Source organism: Gopherus flavomarginatus, chromosome 13 (genome assembly GCF_025201925.1).
Source record: "Gopherus flavomarginatus isolate rGopFla2 chromosome 13, rGopFla2.mat.asm, whole genome shotgun sequence".
NCBI classification, from domain to species: Eukaryota; Metazoa; Chordata; order Testudines; family Testudinidae; genus Gopherus; species Gopherus flavomarginatus.
The window spans coordinates 23,165,704-23,186,741 of NC_066629.1; the positions used below are offsets into that span (position 1 = coordinate 23,165,704).

At 52.4% G+C, this 21,038-nt stretch overlaps 2 protein-coding genes across 3 annotated transcripts; both read right to left on the reverse strand.

The window, feature by feature from the left end:
• Positions 1–1,862: 1,862 nt before the first annotated feature.
• Positions 1,863–6,943, reverse strand: LOC127033862 (sushi, von Willebrand factor type A, EGF and pentraxin domain-containing protein 1-like). The gene is made up of 3 exons (XM_050922151.1): positions 4,723–6,943; positions 3,955–4,158; positions 1,863–3,136 (listed from the first exon to the last, which is right to left on the reverse strand). Exons 1-3 carry the CDS (start codon positions 5,114–5,116, stop codon positions 3,123–3,125), a joined length of 612 nt encoding a protein of 203 aa, XP_050778108.1. The 5' UTR covers positions 5,117–6,943; the 3' UTR covers positions 1,863–3,122.
• Positions 6,944–12,698: 5,755 nt separating this feature from the next.
• On the reverse strand, positions 12,699–21,028 carry HINFP (histone H4 transcription factor). 2 transcript variants are annotated; one of them, XM_050922150.1, is made up of 10 exons: positions 20,983–21,028; positions 20,228–20,407; positions 19,168–19,394; positions 18,659–18,770; positions 17,774–17,926; positions 16,876–16,953; positions 16,653–16,773; positions 16,314–16,452; positions 14,764–14,888; positions 12,699–14,115 (listed from the first exon to the last, which is right to left on the reverse strand). In XM_050922150.1, the coding sequence occupies exons 2-10, from the start codon at positions 20,388–20,390 to the stop codon at positions 13,593–13,595; spliced, it is 1,641 nt and encodes a 546-aa protein (XP_050778107.1). In that variant the 5' UTR covers positions 20,391–20,407; positions 20,983–21,028; the 3' UTR covers positions 12,699–13,592. The 2 variants fall into 2 exon arrangements, with proteins under 2 accessions (XP_050778107.1, XP_050778105.1); XM_050922148.1 differs by having other exon boundaries at positions 20,968–21,028.
• Between the last annotated feature and the right edge of the window lie 10 nt (positions 21,029–21,038).

Here is a 21,038-nt window from a genome sequence, read left to right on the forward strand (position 1 = left end):
GGGGAGGCACTGGCTCCCCCAGAGCTGGCTGCATTTCACAGGGTCTGGGTTTCTAAGCAAAGGTGCTGCAAGGAGAATATTTTTGCCCATCTAAATCCTCTTTTCCCCAAGTAGATCATCTCCCCCGTACAGCTGGGGGATCTCCAGCTCTGACAGGGAGGGACTGGTCCAAGGTCACAGCTGGAACCAGTACGTTTCTTTTACGCAGGCAGCAGCCCAGGCATAATTGAGGTGCAGCATGCACAGGGCTGAGCAGCATGTGCAGATTTGTTTGGATGGAAGAGTTGGTGCACAGTAGGGCCTGTGGCTGTGGAGAGTCAGGGGAGGGTCTGTTGCCTCCATCTCCTTAAAGAGAGGCCAATTTCCCTCTTTGCAATGCTGCTGCAGAGAGGGATGTAAAAGGACGCCTGCCTTTATAGCTAAATCCCATACTGCCCCTTGCAACAAACAGGGGCTCAGCCATCAACTTCCATGGGATAAAGCACTGACCTTTGGAGAGGGGAAACTGGGTTCAGCATAACCCCCTGCCGCTGCCTAGCTGGGATGTAAACCATCCATCCACTCAGTGGGAGCAACCCCAGCCCGCTGGAGAATCAGGATGGAACAGTAGCTGGCACAGGACCTCAAGGTGCTGACGTTGACCGCAAAGAGGAGCAGCCCATGGATTCACTGGAGATGGAAGGTGGTAGAGAAGCAGGCTCAGGAAGCTCTGGGTAAACAACAGCTTCCAGCCTCATCTGTGGAGGGACAGAGGAGGGGAACTGAGATTCCCCTTTAACAAGAGAAGAGCACTGGCGGCTACAGGCACAGCCTTGCACGGTATGTGGGACTTGTTCCGTGTGTGAGCCCAGTCACCAGCCGGACTTCTCTCCTGTTGGCACCCTCAGTGACTCGTTGGCCATAGCAACTGCCTTAGCTGCCTTTACTGGCTGAGTTCACCCATCAGCCTGCCCAAAGCTGAAATCAGCTGAGCTAGCAGTGTGGGTACAGAGCATTAACCATCTCCATCAATCAGCCTCATGCCTCCACCAGCTGTAGCAATGAGGAGCTCAGACTCTAGAACCTACAGGAGAGTGGTGAACACATGAGCTGGGGAGGACAGACAGCTGGTGGGTAGCAACACCTAAGAAGGACTAGCACTGTCTGTGTATGTCACCTCCTGGATGCAAGGCGCTACCACTCCCTGAAAGCCTGTGAACCTGCACCCAATACCCTAGCCGTGAACTCAAGCTCCTGGCTTTGGTCCTGTTAGGTTCACAAATTCAATTCACAGTAAACACAGTGCTCGGGAAATACCTGGACGAACAGCAGGCAACAGCCAGGGGAGAGGACGCTGGTTATCCTCATTTGGTGCTGCACGCTACTGGCCAAACTGAGAACTGCCACCTTGGTCAGAATGCAGACTGCTCCCTGGCCAGCACGGCTCACATTAGAACTGGTCAAATGTTTTCAGTGGAAACTTTTTCATAAAAATGAATACAGTGTTTTTAACAGTGTCATTTCCAGGGGAAACATTCACGTCCAATGATCTTTTTTCAGTGTTTCACTAAAAAAAAAAAACCAAAAAACAAAAAACACATTCACTTTTTGGCACCCAAAAAGTTTTGGCCATGACCTAAAAAAAAAAAATTTGTCCCCATTTTTTTGGTACTGGCACTTGCCAAAACCCAAAAACAAAATCTATCATTTTTTTCATTGGTTTGTTTCATGGGAACAAAATCCCACTTCCCAACCAGCTCTGCCCCCAGCACTGGAGGAGAGATGGGGCTTCTGAACACAGGGACTTAAAGGGGTGGAGTGTGGACGGAAGCCACAGGGTAAGGAGACGCCTTGAACAACATCACTGAAACACTAATCACCTCTGGACAGATTTATTGGCGCGATGGTCACAGGCTTGGAGCCAGTGGTCAGAGACAAAGCCCCTAGGGCAGAAGCAGCATTTGCCATACACAGCATTTAATCCTCACCTTCCCCATGCCTACCTCACATGTGGCCAGGAGGGAAAACTCCACTGGCTGATCCTTTTGTGTCCCACAGACCCTGCCCACTTGCTAGGTGAGGGAGAGCATTTGACAGAGGTTGCTGGGTGCCAAGGAGTAGCATGACACCACAGCAAAGCAGGCAAGGAAGGGGATTCCCTTCAACTGCCTTCCATTGCCCTGTGTCAGAAGAGGAAACAGGTGCCCTAATCCCACATTAGGGCAGGACCAACCCTCTCCCCCACCTAGAACAGCTGCTCCCTCTCCCCTCTCACTATGGGTGGTGCATTCCCCCTGCTAAAGGGGGCACTTGCAGAACAATTCACCTTTTTCTACAGTTGGCCCCTGACTAAAGCTCCTTTAAGCTGAAGGCCTCTGCTCCCCGCTTCTTCCCCTCTGCCGTGAGAGGGACTGGGACTCGCCAGGGCAGGCATGCAGGTGGGAGGGAGGGGCAGTCCCTTTTGGCCAAGTGGTTTGGTTCACTGCACCTGCTGCCAATGGAACCTGCTCACGCAGACTCCTGGTCTGGCCAGAGGCACCAGGGGAGGCTGCAACAATCGGTGGTCCTGAGATAATGATGCTCTTCATTCAAAGGATGTTACAGACAGTGAACCCCCACATGCCCCTACACTCAGCGGGGGATATTATTCATCCCCATTAAGCAGATGGGAAACTGAGGCAGAGATCGGTGTCATCCTTTGCCTAAGGTCTCAGAGGAGGGAATACAAGTCTGGAGTCCTTGGCTCCCATTCCTGTTCTTGGAACACTGGTCCCTTTCTCCCACACTGTAACCCGCTGCAGAGTAGGGAGATGACTGTATATACCCATGCGCTTGTTCAGAACAAAGCAGAGTGCAAAGGGTTAAGTTATGGGGGAGGCAATCCTTTCCTCTGCAGATGCTGCACTACAAGACAGGCTGGCAAATGGTTCCAGCCCAGGAGACAGACACAACCATGCACTCCCATGAGCACATTGCCAAGAGCGTGATATGAACAGGCGAATGGAGGAATCTGGCCTGATGGGGAGAGAGGCACAGTATGGTAGCCTATTGCGCCGTGAGCATCAGGCTGGCTGTTGCCCCTCGGGGACGGAGCTCCCCTTCACAGCAGAACAACTCCCCACGAATCCATCCGCCCCAGATCTCTACCCGGAGGAAGCTGTAACGAGAACACATTCAGACAATGGGCATCTGTTTCATGTTAGATTATCTTGACCCTCACCGTCCCACGTGCCCCATGTCAAGTCAAAAGTGCCATGGAAGCACATCTGGACTGGCATGTGACTAGCTTCTGCTCCTTGCCTCCCCTCTGCTCCATGGGCCAGCGAAGAGCAGCAGAGCGAAATTCACTTTCCTGCTCTGACTGTGGAGCCAACTGCAAAACCAAGTCACCAATTTCCCAGCTCTTGGCTCAGCTGGTGCCAATCGGGAGTAACGCCAGTGCAGCCAGCAGAGTCATTCTGCATTACACAAGACACAAACTGGGCAGACAGTAGCTTTTTTCATACTGGGATCAGATTACTTAGATACTGCCCTCAGGGGCGCTCTTGAAAAGGCATGCCTCTCTGGGGTGGAACTTGGCAACCGATAGCCTGCACCAACAATGCACCAGAGTTTAGGACAAGAGGTGAAGAAAGAAACTTGACTAATCCTGTGGTCACAAGTAGACCAGCCAAACCACACACGTGCAGTGTCAGGCATAAAACCCAGGACCTTTAGGACCAAAGAACACCAGGGTTGACTGCTACAGCTGAAGGAGAATCTCTATCAGGAGCAGCACATTAAGGCTTTTACTCTATAAGGAGTAGCCACTAGGGGGTGACATGATCACACATGCACAGGAGAGCAGGTCCAATACATTCCACCCAGCCCAGGGCAGCGATTGTGTTGCAGTAGGATGGGAGCAGCAGGGAAGTCCCACCAGGTTGGCCGGGGAGGCGGCTCCCTCTGACTGCTGGATGAGGAGGAGTCACTTACAGCAGGGGACATAGCAATCACACTCGCAGAAGTCACAGCGCACGAACCAGCGGGTCCAGCTCCACTGCTTAGTGACGCAGTTGGAGATCTTGATGCAGCCGTGGTTGAGGAAGGCCCTGAGGTGAGCCTTGTCCGTGCAGGTGGAGGAGCAGCTGCCGTCGATGTCCCGCTCATTAATCTCAATCCGGCCCTGGAGGCATATCCCTGATGGGGACAGACAGCAGCAGTTACCCCGGGGCTGCAGGTTGGCCCTGAGAATAGAGCCTGGGAGTTATTAGCATGCAGCTGGGCATGGTTATCAGAGCAGTGGGGGTGATGAGGCATCAGGCTGCCAATGACAGCAGCACCCCGGGTTCCAATAACCTGCCCTGCAGCCTTTTAGCTCACAGGTCCCCAAGCCGGGCAGACCCAGCACATTCTCCAGAGCTTATAACACCCCCAAGGGAGCACAGTAAAAGTTGATGGTGCAGCCCCAGGCTGACATAGGAGAGCAACACTCCACTGTCCCCCTGCTCCTGACTGCAGAGGGGTAGGGGAGCAGACGTATTTCCTCCATTAGCCCCCTCCCTGCCACACATCAGGGATGTCTGAACAGAGCTCACCCAGTGCAGCCAGATCTGTGGACTACACCGACTCCCATGTGGAGAACTGGCAAATAAGGGGCACTCCAGCCACCACTGGGATGCAGCCACCTCTGGGGTGGAACATTAGCTCCTCCCAATCCTACCTGCTTTACTGCCCATCAGTGCTGCATGGCACAGTACTCACGGAGGCAGGTAGGTTTAGGTGTCCAGTGACCATCAGACTGGCAAGCTCTGGCTGGGTTCCCCACCAGCAGGAAGCCGGGCCGGCAGCCGTAGCGCACCACAGAGCCCACCCACCAGTCGTTGCCATAGACCATGGAATTGAAGTCCGCCTCTGGCCGCCCACAGTTCACTGAGAAGAGAAAGGTCCCGGGGGACAGTGCAGGTTGGAAGTGTGAAGGTATTGCCACCACCCCAGAGACAAAAGGGGAGCAGCATGTCATAGGTACATGCTTGGCATCATTGGGTGCCAAGGGCTGCTGGCATAATTCAACAGCCTCAGAAGGATGCCAAGGGAACAAACCAGATCCCAGGGGCGGGGGGAAGCACGCTGGATCCCGAAGAGATGGCAACAGCATACATTATGGATGACAAGGGTAAATCGCTCCTGGGATCCGTGATGGCCAGGGTATCTGCCACAGCCTGGATGACTGCTACCAATGCTGGTAAACTGCTCTGGGTATGTGACATGCAACCTAAATGGATGCTAGGATGCCAGGGGCTGTAGGTAGATGCTCCAGATCCCAGAGAGGCTCCATTGGTCCATCTCCTGGATGCCAGGAGGCCGAGGATACTGAAATGTTGCAACAAATCTGTGTCCTGGGGCAGGCTGGGGGGCTGATGCATTAACCTTGTCAACACCTCATGACGCCAACAGCTGCTGTAATTCCTTGTCAAGGGGCCCCTCAGGAAATGCCCCATACTTCTCGCTCCCCAGATGCCCCCAAAATCCTCCAGGCCAAAGACAGCTTTTGATGGAGAGAAGAAGGGCTTTTGGGGTCATATATAAAGAGAGATGTATGTATATGTTGTATGTATATAAAAACTACAAACACAAAAATATATATACACACATACAACAAACAGGTTTGAACTGAACCAAAACCATTGTATTTTTTTAAAATATCTCATCAAATAATAAAACAATTCATTTAAAATCAACCAAAATGTTTTGGGTTAACTTGACATGCAATTTTTTCATTTCAATTCACTATTTGACATTTCTATCCACCTCCCCTTTACAATTTTTTTTAAATTGGCGAAATATGAGAACAACATGCCACGTTGAAACAAAAACAAAACAAACAAACAAAGCATTTCAACTTCAAACAAATCTAGATTTTTCCCCGTGGAAGCTATTCATTGAATTCAACTGAAATTTGCAGATTGTTCCAGAGACACACACAAAAAAATCATGTTTTCAGCCAAATTTCTATTTGTCAAACCAAATGCACCAGCGGCTGTTCCTGGAGACAGCCTCCCACACATGAAAATCCCCTGCCTCAGGGGAACTTGGGACAGTGGCTGCTGTAGTTGAAGGTCTCTGTCTGCCCTCCTCGCTCACAGCCAGCCACCCACCCATCCACACCCCCATCAATTCAGGCATGTTTGAGTCTGCACAGTCCCTCTCCCACCAAGCTCAGCCTCTCCTTTGCTCTCCCCCGGCACTCCTATACCTCGACAGAAGGATTTGTATCCCAGCCAGCAGCAGCTGCCATTCCCACACTGGCTCCTCTTCAGCTCCTTGTGTTTCCCTCTGCAGCCCCCCATGCAGATGGGGGCCGTGCCAGACCAGTATGTGTCCAAGCTTCCTGGAGGGACAGATCAAGGCAGAACAGGGAGAGATGGGCTTGGGCCTCTCTCTTCTCCCAGATTCTGGGGCACCTCCACAATTCTGCCCCCCCCACACCCATTCTCTTTCCCAGCTGGGCCAGGCTCTCCCAAGGCTCAGCAGCAGCACTGAGCCTGCCAGGGTGTGTCTACACTGCAGCTGGTGCAAGCCTCCCAGCCGGGTAGATGGACTCATGTCAGCCAGGTTCGAGTGAGCGTGCTAAGAATACCAGTGTGACTTGGCTAGGCTCCAGTGCCCGAGCTCCAGCCAGAGCCGTGACTTCCACCAGCCCCAGGGAAGTCGGTTGGGAGATCAAGCAGGACCCTGCTAGCTGTCACTGCAGCAGGGTCAGCCCCAGGCCTTTGTAAGGGCCTCAAGTAGCGTTCTGCATTCCTGTGGCCCTTCACAGCCTCACAGACCTTTACAGATGCTAAGGGGCCTCCTGAGGAGCACAGGGCAACTAAAAGGATTAGGGGTTTAGAACAGGTCCATATGAGAAGAGATTAAAGAGGCTAGGATTTTTCACCTTGGAAAAGAGGAGACTAAGGGGGGGGATATGATAGAGGTATATAAAATCATGCATCTGAGGAAGTGGGTATTCACCCACGAAAGCTCATGCCCCAAAACGTCTGTTAGTCTATAAGGTGCCACAGGATTCTTTGCTGCTTTTACAGATCCAGACTAACACAGCTACCCTCTGATACATAAAATCATGAGTGACGTGGAGAAAATGAATAAGGAAAAGATATTTACTTGTTCCCATAATATAAGAACTAGGGGCCACTAAATGAAATTAATGGGCAGCAGGTTTACAACAAATAAAAGGAAGTTCTTCTTCACAAAACACACAGTCAACCTGTGTAACCCCTTGTCTGAGGAGGTTGTGAAGGCTGGACTATAACAGGGTTTAAAAGAGAACTGGATAAATTCATGGAGGTTAAGTCCATAAATGGCTATTAACTAGGAAGGGTAAAGAATGGTGTCCCTGGCATCTGTCAGAGGGTGGAGATGGATGGCAGGAGAGAGATCACTTGATCGTTACCTGTTAGGTTCACTCCCTCTGTGGCACCTGGCATTGGCCACTGTCAGTAGACTGATACTGGGCTGGATGGACCTTTGGTCTGACCCAATATGGTCGTTCTTATGTTCTTAAGCAGGTATTGGAGGCAGTGAAGAGACAGACGCACAGACAAAGGGAATGATTTGCCCAAGGTACAAGGAGTCATTGGCAGAGCTGGGGATAGAACCCAGGAGCCCTGGCTCCCATGGCATTTATGGCACATCTGATTGACAGGCCTGAGATCTGACGCCCCTCTCTTTATCCTCTGCAGAGGTGCAGCCCAGACAGCAGCAGCAGCTCAAACTGATCCTGCCAACAGGTCTCAACCCTGCCATGGCGTTCCCAATGGCTTTTCTCTGACGCTGCCAACAAGGGACTCTCACTGCAGGTGACACCTGCATTTCCTGGATGCAGGAGGGACCCAAAGTGGGACTGGCAAAGTTGCACCCTGAGAATGCTGCAAGGGTCTGGAAGCAGTGAAGGGTGGGAGTTATCAGGGCCCTGACGAGACTGCCAACATCAGCAGGTCCAGATCAGCACCAGAACCTCCCACCCAGCTCAGAGCATGCCAGGGAAGACAAGATGGACCAACTCCTGCCCTCTCCATTGATGGGGAAGCGAAACAGATAAGACCACAGAGCTCCTCTGCCTCCGAGAGGCAGGGATCACTCAAGGCTTCCAGCCTTGCCAGACAAAACCTATGCTGAGTCTGGGACTGACAAGGCAACATGTCAGGACAGGAATGGAGGATCTTTCCCAGCTCTGAGCAAAGACTGGGGTGGGTCCGGTTACAGTGTGATGCCACCATCAGCTCTGTGGCATGGGAGAAGGGGTGACCTCCCACAGTGCCCTGCTGCATGGGCTGTGACTCAAAGGGTGGGATCTGCTTAGAGCATTGCCAGCCTATGGCCCTGCAGCAAAAGGAGGATGTCTGAGAAAGCACAAGCAGCTACCACCCCCTTTCCTTGGTGGATCCCATCAGGACTAGCTCAGTCTCTGGGCCGGCGACTCCGCTCAGATTGCAGAGCTGCTGCCCTACGACCATAGCAAAGCAGCTCTTCCCCGCAGGGACATCGACCAGGACTGGCTGGATCCCAACACAGCTAGCTCCTTCCCTAGTGGCTCTCGGGCAGCATACTGTGTGTAGCAAACGCCTCCTGCTCCGTTACTTACCTTCCTCCTCCTCACCAGAGCCAAACCCAGCCAGCGTGACTAAGACGAGGAATCCCAGCTCCATGGTGCTCATCGCAGGCCCAGTCCAGTGCCCTCTCCACACGCTGCCCTGCCTTCCTTCGTTCTTCTAAGGTTCCAGTCCTTCGCCCACTGACCTCGGACTCCAGCTTTTAAAAGACCCCAAGTATTTGCTTTTCCATCTCCCCCTTGCCAGGGGATGCTGGCTGGGCTGACCTAGCTGCCAGCAGGGTCTGGTTCCGTTCCAATCCAGCCTTCCCATGGAGGAGGGGAACTTCGCTTTTATCTGCTCAGGACAGAGGCACCTTACAGGTCCGGTAGCAAGGGGAGGGCTTGGCGGGGGAGAGGGGGTGGACTGGAGGAAGAGGCTTCCTTTAATCCCCATTCTCTCTTCCCTGCAGATAATCCTCTGGCAAAACGATTACCTTTTTACAGCTTCTGCTGTGGCTGCAGCAATTAAAGACCCCAGAGGCCACAATCCCACAGAGGAGCACCAGTAAAGTTTCCAACTGAGCCCTACAATATTTCCTGACCTTACGTTCTATTGGTCTATGCCAGGGACAGGTGAGGCACTGCCCATATATCCACCTGTGGAGACCCAGGTTCCTTGACCTGTGTAGTGCCATGGAATGGAGCTGGAGATATACCAGTTCACTGCAGCTTTTGGCACAGATTTGGTTCTACAAGGTGCTGGCTAGGCTCTGTTGCCTGGAATGCTCTTGCTGCGAAGGCATCCTTGGTACAGCTGATCAGAACCAGGTTACGCCAAGCATGAGACACAAAATGGGACACATCTAGCTGAAAGCCTTTGACCTCTGGGGCATGCACAGATGCCTCCCTGTCCAGTCCCCTCTCAGCCTGGATGTGAGAGTTGAACCTCTGTGGAGGCGCTGTTCTGCTCTCAACAGCCACGAGTGAGCACTCAAGGAAATTAAGAGCCAGCTCCGCAACCTGGAAATCCTCGGGCCATCCAAGCCACATTTACAGCATGGGCAGGGTAGGCTTCCCCCATGCCTCCTGGCAGCATGCTTCACCCCAGCCTTGCAACTCCACCTCTGTAGGACAGTGTCCAGGGCCCATTCACACCTTTGTCCCCTCTGCAGAGGCTACATGCTAGTTGTGAAGGTGGGTGCACACACACAGTGCGGATCTCTGTCAGTAGGGAACCAGACTGAGAAACCCATTTGACACAGGCCTCCAAACCACTGAAGGATTTTGATCATGACAGTATGAACTATTTCCACAGGGGCTGTCTTCCCTGCCCACCTCCACCTGGGAAAGTTTTGTCCAACAGACACTCACTCTCCTTCCCACCTCCCCACTTTTACTTAGGCCTGGTCTATACTCAAAAGTTACATTGGCATAAGTACATCAGGCAGAGGTGTGAAGAAACCAAGCCTGACCGGCACAGCTAGGCTGACAAAACCCCAGCGTAGACACAGCTATGTGGCTGGAAGAGCACTTCCATTGACATGGCTAGCTGGTCAGAGAGGTGGTGTTCCTATATAAGCCAACTCCTTCCAGTAACATAGGCTGTTTCTGTGTTATGGGGTGATGCTGGTATAATCTCCATAGCATGGGCATAGCCTTAGTATGTGAAGGAAAAGAAACCAGTGTAAGCTTCTACACTCGGAATAAAGAGCATCCCTTTGGGTGCTGCCCTCCACCACCGCCTGCTGTCAGGACACAACTGTGAACTATGCTCTTACTGGGTTTGTAATTAGAAAGTGAGCAGATGGCTGGGGGTTTAATGTAAAGTGATTTCTCCACTGAAATAACCTGGAGCTCCAGTGGCTTTTGCTTTGCTGAACTACACTAGCAGGGAACGGGAAAGGCAGCGGCCACCACAGCACAGTGGCTGCTGAGGCCACAATCCCACTGTGTTGCTGGAGGATGGTCCATTGAGCCTACACATAGTAATTGTCTCCCCGAGTCATAAGCAGAGCAAGATACCTGACTTCTGTGCACCTGCTTCATGAAACCAACTCCCTGGCTCCTGCCAGGGTCCCTTAATTCAGGCCTCTCCAATGAGACAGCAAGAATCCTGCCCCAATTATTGCCACCGGCAAACCCCTAATTGCAGCCAATGGCAGAGCTACTGGGAAAATCCCCCACCGAGCATGCCAGCGCTACAGGCTCAGCAGGGTCCTGCAACACCTTACTAGTTTAAGACAGGAAGTGAAGAAAAATCCTGTATCGAGTAGAAACTGCAGGGAGGAAAAATGGCACCATGGGATGTTTTAATGAGCACAAATGCATTATCCAAAAGAGGGAGCCTGCAGGTGGGGCACTTGCTTTGTGGGATGAGTATCCAAATCACAGTGGTTTCCTAGAGGTCTCCCATCCAAGCCCTGATACAGGCTGGCCCTGAGCAGAAGGGCAGAGTTACACCAATTCAACTGAAGTTATGATTTTAAACCATTTAGTTAATCCAGTGCCGAAGAGCACATGGACACTTATTAGGGTTTAAAGCAGGATTCCTGCAGTTTACCTGAAGTCAATTCAGACCATGTTTAAACAAAACCAAAATGCCCCCCCTTAAACTGAAATAAGAGCTTCCCACACAGGGGTTTGCCCTGCTTTAACTGACGCGGTGCTGATGCACCCGCTGACAGTCCCTCAGCCTACGAAGGCCCGTCAGAGCTGGGCAGAGAACAGTAATCCTGCTCCATGGAGGATCCTGACATTTCAAAATTAACCCCCCAAATTTCGAAGTCCTCCACAAGCCAGAATGACCATTTTCCACCTAGCAAGACAGGAGCCCCAGCTCCATAGCAGCATGCCGGGTTGGCTGTCCCAGAGCCAGGGATCTGGGCTGCTGTGAAGCTGGGCTGGACTCTTAGCTCTTCCAAGCTCCCTGTCAGTTTGCCAGGCAGGCAAGTGTCAGCACAAACCAAAACTTTCCATGGCCCCAGATGCAGCTGGCAGAGGCCATCTTTTCTGCACCCTCAGTAACAGGAGGCAGCGCCCCAGTAAGACGAGCTCCATAATACACTGGTTAAGGCGATTACAGCTGTCCTGGGAGAGCAGCAGGTGCCCCCGTTAGCGGGGTCATCTTGGAGCAGGGAAGGTTATTCCAGGATTAGAAACAGGACAGCACCTCCAGGGGAACTGATCACCACCAGAGCCTGTCTACCAGTCGGAGGGCAGGACAGGGCTTCCCATTTACCTGCACTTTACAGCCTTGTTCCTGCCACATCACAGTAGGATGGGGTCAGGCTGTCAAGCAACCAGACCAACCCAAGCCAGACAATAGCAATCTGCAATGGATCTGCTAAAAACTGATGTTAACCAATGTTTGGCTAGTGCCTTTCAACTAACAACCACCAACTTTAAGTAGGCCTCACTTGGCCCTCCCTGAAATGCACCCAGCTATGGGCGGAAACACAGCACTATTTGATTCCCCACAACACCACAATATGAAGGAAGACCAGAACTGTGCCCTCCACTGAAATGACAAAGAGGATTAGAGGCTGGAGGGACCATGAATACCCAGGCCAGAGACCTCTTAACGAGCATGGCATGTCAACACCTCACTGATGAGGACACTGCAATACAGGTAATGACTTGGACTGCAGAAGGGTTGCAGAGTTGTCTCCCAAGTCTACAAACAGAAGTTTAGAACTGAGACCCCTTGGGATCCCAGGAGAGAAAGAGGCCAGCTAGCACAGCTTGGTCCTGTGGTAGAGATTTGCTTGCAAGTCGACAGTGATCCCTATGTTAAATCAAGTAAAGGTCTCTGGGTCAATGGGAATGGCTGAGTCGTCCCTGTGCAGGGAAGAAGGTTGGGGGAGTGCTATCTCCAATCAGACGAGACAGCATGCGTACGGAAAGCTATGAGAGGCACAGAGTAAAAGGAGATGCTCCTATAGCCAAGCTGGGGATTCCAGCAGCATGAAGGCGGCTGTGTGTGTCACTGGACATGCCGAAGAGATGTGGTGAAAGCTCAAATGTCACCTGCACCCTAGATATTACAAGGATCTGGTCACTAAAATCCCCAACTGCTTGGTCTGATCCCTGCACTAAGGCACGCGAGACCCACACTGACGGGGCCATGGCAGACACCACACAGTTGTACCCTGACCTGGCACACAGGACTTTTATTTATTTATTATCACAAAAGCACTTACTTTGCACAGCCAGGGGCCCAGGCCCAATGTGGGGAAAGCCCTGAGCAATAACCCGAGGGGAGGACGAAGGCTGCACAAAGGTCCCCGAATGCTGAGAAGGGCCCCCCAGCTTACACCAGCTCCCCACCAGTGCATAAGGGAGAAGCAACCTCCAAAGGGACAAATGGACCCTTAGGCTGCTCCCCTGCTCAGATCAACGAGGGGATGGGGCAGTGTCAATACTGATAAGGGATCTGTTTGAGCGAGCTAGAAAATGGACACTCCAGTGTGTCTGAGACAGGGTCAGGGCATCTTGTTCACGCGAGGGCAATGAGATACTGGACAGAATGAGCCTGTTTAAGGCCAAACAGCATCTCACGAGGCAAGCCAATCCACCTGCAGCTCCAAAGGAGTGGAGATTCTGGCTGAGCACAGGGCTCTCAGTGAGCACAGGGACTGAGCCTCTTAGCAGCAGGAGTCGGACCCCTCTGCCAGGGACCTTTGGGGTGATGGTGGGGGAACACAGCCCAAACCTCTCCCCATGAGACGGAGGGCACTGAATCCCCAGCTTCAATCCCCTTTCTTGTCATGAGAATATGTAAGGCTGCTCCCAGCATCCACTGACACCTTCCTCTCCCAGGCTGGTGCAAGGGAGATAAACCCCTCTCTCCCACCGGGCGCTGACCAGACTGTGCTCAGAACCTTCCCGCGGGCAGCACCAACTGCTCTGGGTCTATAATCAAGGACGTGGAGGGACCCTAGCAGTGTGATGGAGAGGGCTCGTGATTCCATCCCTGCCCTCCCAAGCAGCAGAGACACCTGAATTTCTTGAAGCCAAAGTGCAGAGAGGCAACGCCAGCATCTCACATAATCTGTATCCCCAGCTCCTCAGCTGTCTTCTGTAGGCGGTCCATGACATTCTCCTCCGGCTCCACGGCCAGGCCACCGGGCACCGCTGCCTGCTCCTCCGAAGGTGCATTGGCCATGACATAGTACACGGTCTCGTTCTCCCCATGCTCATTGGTCCTGTTCACCACACGGATGATGGGGCCGAGTGGGGCGCTGGGCTCTTGGTCTGGCGAGGCCTCAGCTCTCAGGAAGGTGCTTTGCTGAGCTGGGTCAGGGTTGGCAGCAGCATGGACCGATGGTGGCAGTGGGGCTACCTGCGATTCCATGTCATTGGCTTCCTCCAGGGAGGCCTCTGCCGGTGGCTCCAGGATGATCCCCTGCAAGTTGCCCTCACCCTCTGTCAGCACCACGCACTCCGCCGTGCCATCCAGCAACTCGCCCTGTTTCTCCCGGTCCTTCAGCAGCTGCTCAGTCAGCTCTACACTTTCATAGCGCACTAGCTGCAGCCGCATGTAGCCGTCCTCGTGTTCCTTGTACCTGCACAGGCCAAAGAGAGGGACGGTGGCAAGGGTTAGAACGGGATTGGAAGGCAGATGCCTCGTGCAGTTATCGAGGCAGGACTGACTGCTTGGAGTGCTACCCTACATGCTACCGCACCCAACACCAGGCAATCAGTGGCAGTTGCTACCCCAAAGAGGTTATTTTGCAGCACTGATATTACTATGGGGCAGACACCCCAGCACATAGCACTCAGCGTGTTAACAGGCAGTGCAGTGGGGAAGACGTTGTTAGGGAGGGTAAATCCTTTCATCCCCAGCTGTGGAAGATTACATTGGATAAGGCATCCTCAAAATGTGATCGGGCTTAGACTGGGGTGACACTCTCTCAGGTTGAGGAGAGCTGGATCTGGCTGCAGCCTGAGCCTGCTACTTCTACAAGCATCCCAGTAGATCCAGCTGCATTTGTGTGGTTGCTGCCCAGCAGCCCTAGTCTCTGATCTGCCACTGGAGGCTGCTATCTAGGTAGCGATACGGCCCCTATAACCATAGTATCAGAGAATCTAGCACCAACATCCCACCTCCGAGTGACTGTTCCCACTGAGCCTGCTTGCCAGTCCCCCACTGCCCCCTGTGGCTTGAGAGAGCTAGTGAGCTTTGCACATAGGAGAGGCTGCAGGTCCAGTACCTGAAGCGAGGATGGCCCGAGGGCCACTTGAACTGGTGTTTCTTCCTTAGGTGCACAGTGAGGTTGTTCCCACGCGTGAAACACTTGTCACAGATGTGGCACTTGTACCGGGGTTCCGAGTCACCCTGGGGAGAGAGCGGGAAGAAAGGAAGGATCTAAGTGCCATGGGATTCAAATCCAAGCTGCCTCGTGGGAAGCCAGGCTTTCCAACAGGAACACACACCCGACAAGTTTTATAGCAAGTCATTATGGCAAAGGAGTGGGAGATTAGTAACATTTCTGATGGGCTTGGCATTTCCAATCCACAGGATGGAGGGAATCTCATTACCTAGGAGATCTCGTGCCTGGGCTGCTAGTTGTTTGGGACTGCTTTGCAAAGTGGCCACAGAATCATAGAAATGTCAGATGGGAAGGGACTTCAGTAGGTTATTTAGTGCAGTCCCCTGCACCGAGGCAGGGCTAAGTACTGGAGCCGTACTTACGTCTCTAGAAATACAGGTATTAAAATGCTTGTCCCATGCCAAAGAGCAGCAGAACACATGCAGTCAGCCATGCAGGGAGGAACAGGGGGCAGGTGGACCCCCACCGGTGCTCCCAAGGGATTAGCCAGAAGGCGATACAAACGGACGGCTCATAAAATTAGCACAACTGCCAGGTTAGTGGATAGTGGTCAAGAATGGAAAACTCCTACTCAAACCCCATGAGCCATCATTTATAGCCAGGAAAAAGCAGGCAAGATGCCAAACACACCACAACGCTTAAATTACTGGGTGTGTACGCCCAGTTCTGGTTAGCGTTCTCTGCGTCTTTAGTGTCTTCACTGCAGGGGCCTGCTACTTGTACTGAACAGTAGGAGAGCCTTGACAAACATCTTTGCTAAATGGCCAACACTGAAGAACTGCTGCTCTTCCTGCCCTCGGCCCTGCATTGGAAGGGAGAGCAATTCCCTGTTCCCAGCCAGAGAGCAGAGATCAAAAGAGAGCAGACAGCCAGAACGGAAGTCATGAGAAACCCCTTCTCCCCAGATAACTCGTGTTGTGTCATCCGAGAATCAGAACCCGTTTAGCCATTAGCACTGCAGCAGGTGGAGAGAGGAACGGAAAGGACAGAAGAGTCAATTCCTCCCGGAGCTGATGGATACCAAGCATGATCATGGACTGTTCCAAATCTATGGGTGGGGGAATGAAGCTGAGATTTGCAGTAGGGTTTTATGGTCACCTAGAAGGCTAAGGCAGGCTTGGGAGAAAGACCGGTCGGGTGGAAGTCAAGGGATATGGATTCAATTCCCAGCTCTGCCAGACTCTCCGTATGACTTGGACAAGTCACTTGGTCTCCCTGTGCCTCGCTCCCCCATCTGTATAGCAGGGAGGAGAGTATTCCCTTCCTCTCACTCTTTATTTAGATTGCAAGCTCTTCGGTGTAGGGCTCATCTCTCACAACATGTATGTGCAGCACCTAGCACCCTGGGAGGCAACCTTGCTTGGGGCTTCTCAACATTATTGCAATACAAACAGTGGGAACAGCAGCAGATCCCCTGGTTCCCTCCTCACCTCATGGACTTTCCTGTAGTGCAGTTTGATGGAGCAGAGGGAACGCGCAGTGAAGCTGCAGGCTTCGAACTCGCAGCGATAGGCTGGCTCTTTGCTGTGAGTGTCAAGGTGCTTCCTCAAATCAATGAGATTTTTACAACTGAAAGAAAAGAACATGGGAATGAAGCCAAAAGTGTGCGAGACCCCTATTCTATTTTCCTCCCCGGCTCATCAATGCTTCTCTCCCACCCCCAGCCCCTGACAGCCCAGCCACCCTCCCTTCCCCCCACACAGACCCAGGCCCCGCCTCTGAAGCCCAGACCCACTCCACCCTAGGGAAGTACAATCGCAGGGACCCACCTGTAGTCACAGTAGTCACACTTGAAGGGCCGCTCCTCACTGTGCCGGAAGCGGATGTGGTTGCGCAGGGAGGAGGGCAGCGGGCAGGTCATGTCGCACAAGGGGCACTTGTAGTGGTTTACTGCTCGAGAGAAACGAGAGGGAAGCCCATCACCATGGAGTGGGGAGAGGGAACGCACTTGCCAGAGCGACGGCTGGAAGAGAGAGAAGGGCCTTTACTCACCATGGTTCCTCATGTGATCACGCAGCAGCCTCTCAGTAGCAAACCTCTTGGAGCAGTGGGAGCACTGAAACCTCTGCTCTGTAACATTGGGGAAAGGTGGGGGGAGAGAGAAGGGAGTGCACAAAGGGGGAGGGGAAGGACAGAAAGAACAAAGCAGAGAGAATATAGCACAGATAGCAACACACAGGACAAAGTGGGTTAGTTATATCAGAGCCAGAAGCCCTGTCTCCTCATTCACAGCCACTGACGCTGCCCCTGGGTAGAAAGTCACTGTCTTGCCTTCCAATGACCACAGTTCTCCCAGTGCTACCACTGCATGACCCAGGAAACAACCCCAGAAGCAATTCTACTGCCTTCAAGGATGATCACAAACACAAGTCTAACCAGGAATGAGACGCATGGGAGCTGGGAACATACAGGGAGAGCTGGGAATGTACACGGGGCCCCTGCAGGGAGCTGAGGGGAGACCAGCAACTCCTCTCACTTTTAGATATAGGCCCAGCCTGAAGCAGAGAATGCACAGCACAGTACTGACTCCAGCACGGCACAAAGGAGCTCAAGGAGATTTTAAATGAATCTATCACTGGCACAAGGGCCTGACTGCCAGCCCAAGACATTAGTCCCATGTCCACAGAACAAGAAAGGCACTAGATACAGCAAGACAAACCACCCCTGTGCTGCCCCACTCCTGCCTGAGAGGGGAGTTCAGTTTCAATGAACTATTCAAGCTGCTGGTCTCTCTGGTGAGCCTGAGAGCCAATCAGTGCCAACATTCATAGTGGTCGTGCCCTGCTAATGCCTTGCTACTAGAACAGAGATAGCTGCTGACAAATCAAATGACTTGGCTAGAAGCAACAGGGTAGATCAGTGACAATCCCACCCCCACTCAGGCGCTTACGATCCAGGGCGGTCTGCCGGCGGATGTGGTCAAAGAACTTGGTGTTGTTGGAGAACATCCCGCCACAGGTAGGACAGGCCACCACCTTCTCCTGTGTGTGGCTGCGCAGGTGTTCCCGCAGCTTACAGCGCCCTTTGAAGGTGCAGTCGCACTCTGAACGTAAGAGGTAGAGACAATGGTTAGCTCCTTGGCAAAGGACCTGACAGCTCCAAGAAACTTTCAGTAGCACAGGCAGAGGAAAATGCCTTGCTGCCCCCAGTGGAGAGCTAGGCCAGGCATGCTGCAGATATGTAGAAGACTGGATACAGGCCTACATACAACACAGATCTGTCATTCCACAGGACACAAGAGCAGATGAGATGATCACGGCCACGTGAAAGACAGCAGTTATTGTTAAAGTTAAACCAGCACTTCCCCCTTGCTGTTCTGTTCAGAGGCAAGGGCAAGTTTAGAGGCCTTGATACAGTCTATTAAATTCCTCAGCTGGAATCACCAGGTATTAAGCCCAGCCATGGGGACTAAGAAGTCAGAGTCCCAGGTTATATTCCTCACTCTTACACTGACACACCATGAGCACCCAGCAACTTGCCTCTGCATTTTGGTTTCTGTAGCCATCCAGTGGGAAAATGGGCGAGGCAAGGCCCAGCTCAATAGCGTTTAGCAAGCCCTTTGAGAAACTCAGTGGAAAGGTGCTACAGATGTGCAAAGCCTTGCTGTTTGTCAGCTCCGCCCACCGCCCACCCCCCACCCCAGGAGAGCTTTCAAGTTCTCACATGTGCAGGGACTGTGTTTTGTTCCGTGTTTGTACAGCACCAAGCACAATGAGGTCCCTAGTCCATGACTTGGGTTCTTAAGTGCTACAGTAACATAAATAAAATCAAATACCTTTCCAGCCACAAAAGACCACATGGTTCTCCTTCCCAGCTGCCTTGTATTCTGAACAGAAGCTGTGATCCTCCACATGCCGGTAGAACCATTCAGGGTTATCAAAAGATCTCTGTTGGGGGGAGACAAAGCCAGAAGAACATAAGTCAGCACATGCATACTAGAAGTTCTGGTAAAGCTTAACTTTGATAGACCGTTCTCCCTCCCCTCCCTTGGGGCAAACACAGAAAGCACCATCAGGGCATTCAAACTGGTTGCAGTGCTCATAATGCTGAGACCATCTCCCTACCCTAGAATGGAGACTTTGTTGGCTTGAATCACTTAAAGCCCTGTCTGTGCCCCCACTTGAATTGGGCTGAGTCCTCAAGGGTTACATCAGATTGACAGCGACTCTCCCAGTTCCTGGACATTCACTGTGAGAGAATAAGCCCCCCTTTTCTCCTGCTCCCACCTGACTGCGCACCCACAGACAGGGGTTAGGAGGGCTGATCCCCCCCTGTTGCTCTCACCTCACAGTACTCCCACAGACACAGGAAGTTTTCCTGGATCTCAGGAATGATGTTGCGGCTCTGGAAGTCCAGCTGACAGTGGCTCACGTCTGACTGGCTCTGCAAGGCCTGCAGCCCCCACTGCTTCAGCTTAGTGTGGTAACAGTGAAAGTAAACATGGCGGACCAGGTCTGCTGAGCTCTCTGGGGAGCAGAAGCCACATTCCTGCCACAGACAAGTGTATTCTTCTGCAACACAAACAGGAAACACAGTTACTGACAAATCTGTAGAAAATGAGTGTCTCCCTGTTAAAGCTTAAGTCCTCACAAGCAAGAGAAGATGGAAACTTTCTTCATAGCCTTCCCTCCCTACAACTGGTGGGACCACGTACTTATGGTGAGAGGAGAACTCTCATCTTCCTACTTCTTCAGTTCTGGACTCTGGCTTATGATCCACTACAAAGGCAGCCGAGACCCTGCACTCAAGACAGTCAATATAAACATCAACTATTTACAAAAATAAATCTCTTTAGCTCTGATAATAGCACAGGTGTTCGCAGATCCCAGTCCTGTGCTCAGAATGCTAGATTATGTATCACCCTTTAAAAATATATAGTTAAAGCTGCTAAGCATCTCATTGAGCAGATGTAATTCAATAGATGTAACTGAAGTCACATAATGAAGAAGACTGTAATGTAAGAGTTTGCTATTGTCCCTTAATTCTACAGACAATGAAGGATTGCTGTGTCACCTAAGGGAGAACAAAGCCTTCCAGGTTCTTGATACAAAGCTGTCCTGCACCACAGCCTTGAATCACGACCAGACACTCTAAGAGGTCAACTGACTGCAGAGTGCACTAGATCCACTGGAAAGTTTATTTTCTTACCAGAATGCAGAACACCTTATCACCAGTGGACACTATGTCATGACCCTCACTGGGAAATTCACTACTGAAATTTCTCCATGTCTACCAGGAGTGGTTCATAATAATGAAGGGAGATTGATGACCCACCTGATGGCTCTTCCAACCCAAGAGTCTAATTTTAAAGTTATAGTTTTTAATTGCACTCAGTGTCCCTTACCAAGAGGGTTCATCTCATCCCTATGCTCCCCACGAAGATGCAGCTGCAAATGCTCCGACACATGATCACAAAACTCCTCCATCTTAGAGCCCGCATAGGTGCACATCTCCCATTCACACTGAAGCACCAACTTTTCCTTATTGCTCGCCTTTCCAGGAGGCATGGTCCGACCTTTACGCACTGAAAGAAGATGTTACAAAGACACAAAATGTTTCTCACGCCATTCAGCCACCAAGAAAAACACCACCACCAAAGAAGATGCCCTCTACAAAGCCATGGGGCTTCCTAGATGCAGCGTAGGTCATGGTCCTATAACGAGGGTAGACCTATAACTGCTGTGAGGGGAAAATAACACAACACGACGTTGTATTTTGCAAACACAGCCTCCCCCCAGAGAGAATCGGGGGGGGGGAAGAGGTTGTGACAAGTCACATCAAGAATAAGATGCAACCCAAGTAGGAGCCCCAGGAAAATCCAGGAAACCCCCCCCCCCTACTCCCGCGAGCGGAGAATAACGCTAAGTCAGGAGACACCAGCGTCCCCAGCGTCCCGCCAGGCGCCTGCCGCCGGAACCGGAGCGCCGTGTGGACGCAAACCCGCTGCAGGTGGCAATGGCCGGATCGGACCCGGGGGGGACGCGGCTCCCCCAGCCCCAGGAGAGGGGACCTGGGGACAGCGGGCCCCGAGACCGGAGATGAGCCGGGGCCCGAAGGGGGGGGGTGGGGGGAGAAGAGAACGACCTGATCCCGCGTTACCGGCGGCTCCTCGCGCCGGTAGCTGCCTCGCTCCGTGCCCGCCGGGGGGGGGGGGG

Bases quoted from the DNA above. Each gene is read 5' to 3' on its own strand.
- LOC127033862 (XM_050922151.1), bottom strand. From the start codon at position 5,116: ATGCTGTTGCCATCTCTTCGGGATCCAGCGTGCTTCCCCCCGCCCCTG. The intron at 4,159-4,722 runs GTGAGTACTGTG...TGTCCCCATCAG, and splicing joins ACCTAAACCTACCTGCCTCC to GGATATGCCTCCAGGGCCGG.
- HINFP (XM_050922150.1), bottom strand. From the start codon at position 20,390: ATGCCTCCTGGAAAGGCGAGCAATAAGGAAAAGTTGGTGCTTCAGTGT. The intron at 18,771-19,167 runs GTGAGAGCAACA...TCCCCCCAACAG, and splicing joins GTCTGTGGGAGTACTGTGAG to AGATCTTTTGATAACCCTGA. The intron at 14,116-14,763 runs GTACTGGACCTG...TGGCCTGTGCAG, and splicing joins TCGGGCCATCCTCGCTTCAG to GTACAAGGAACACGAGGACG.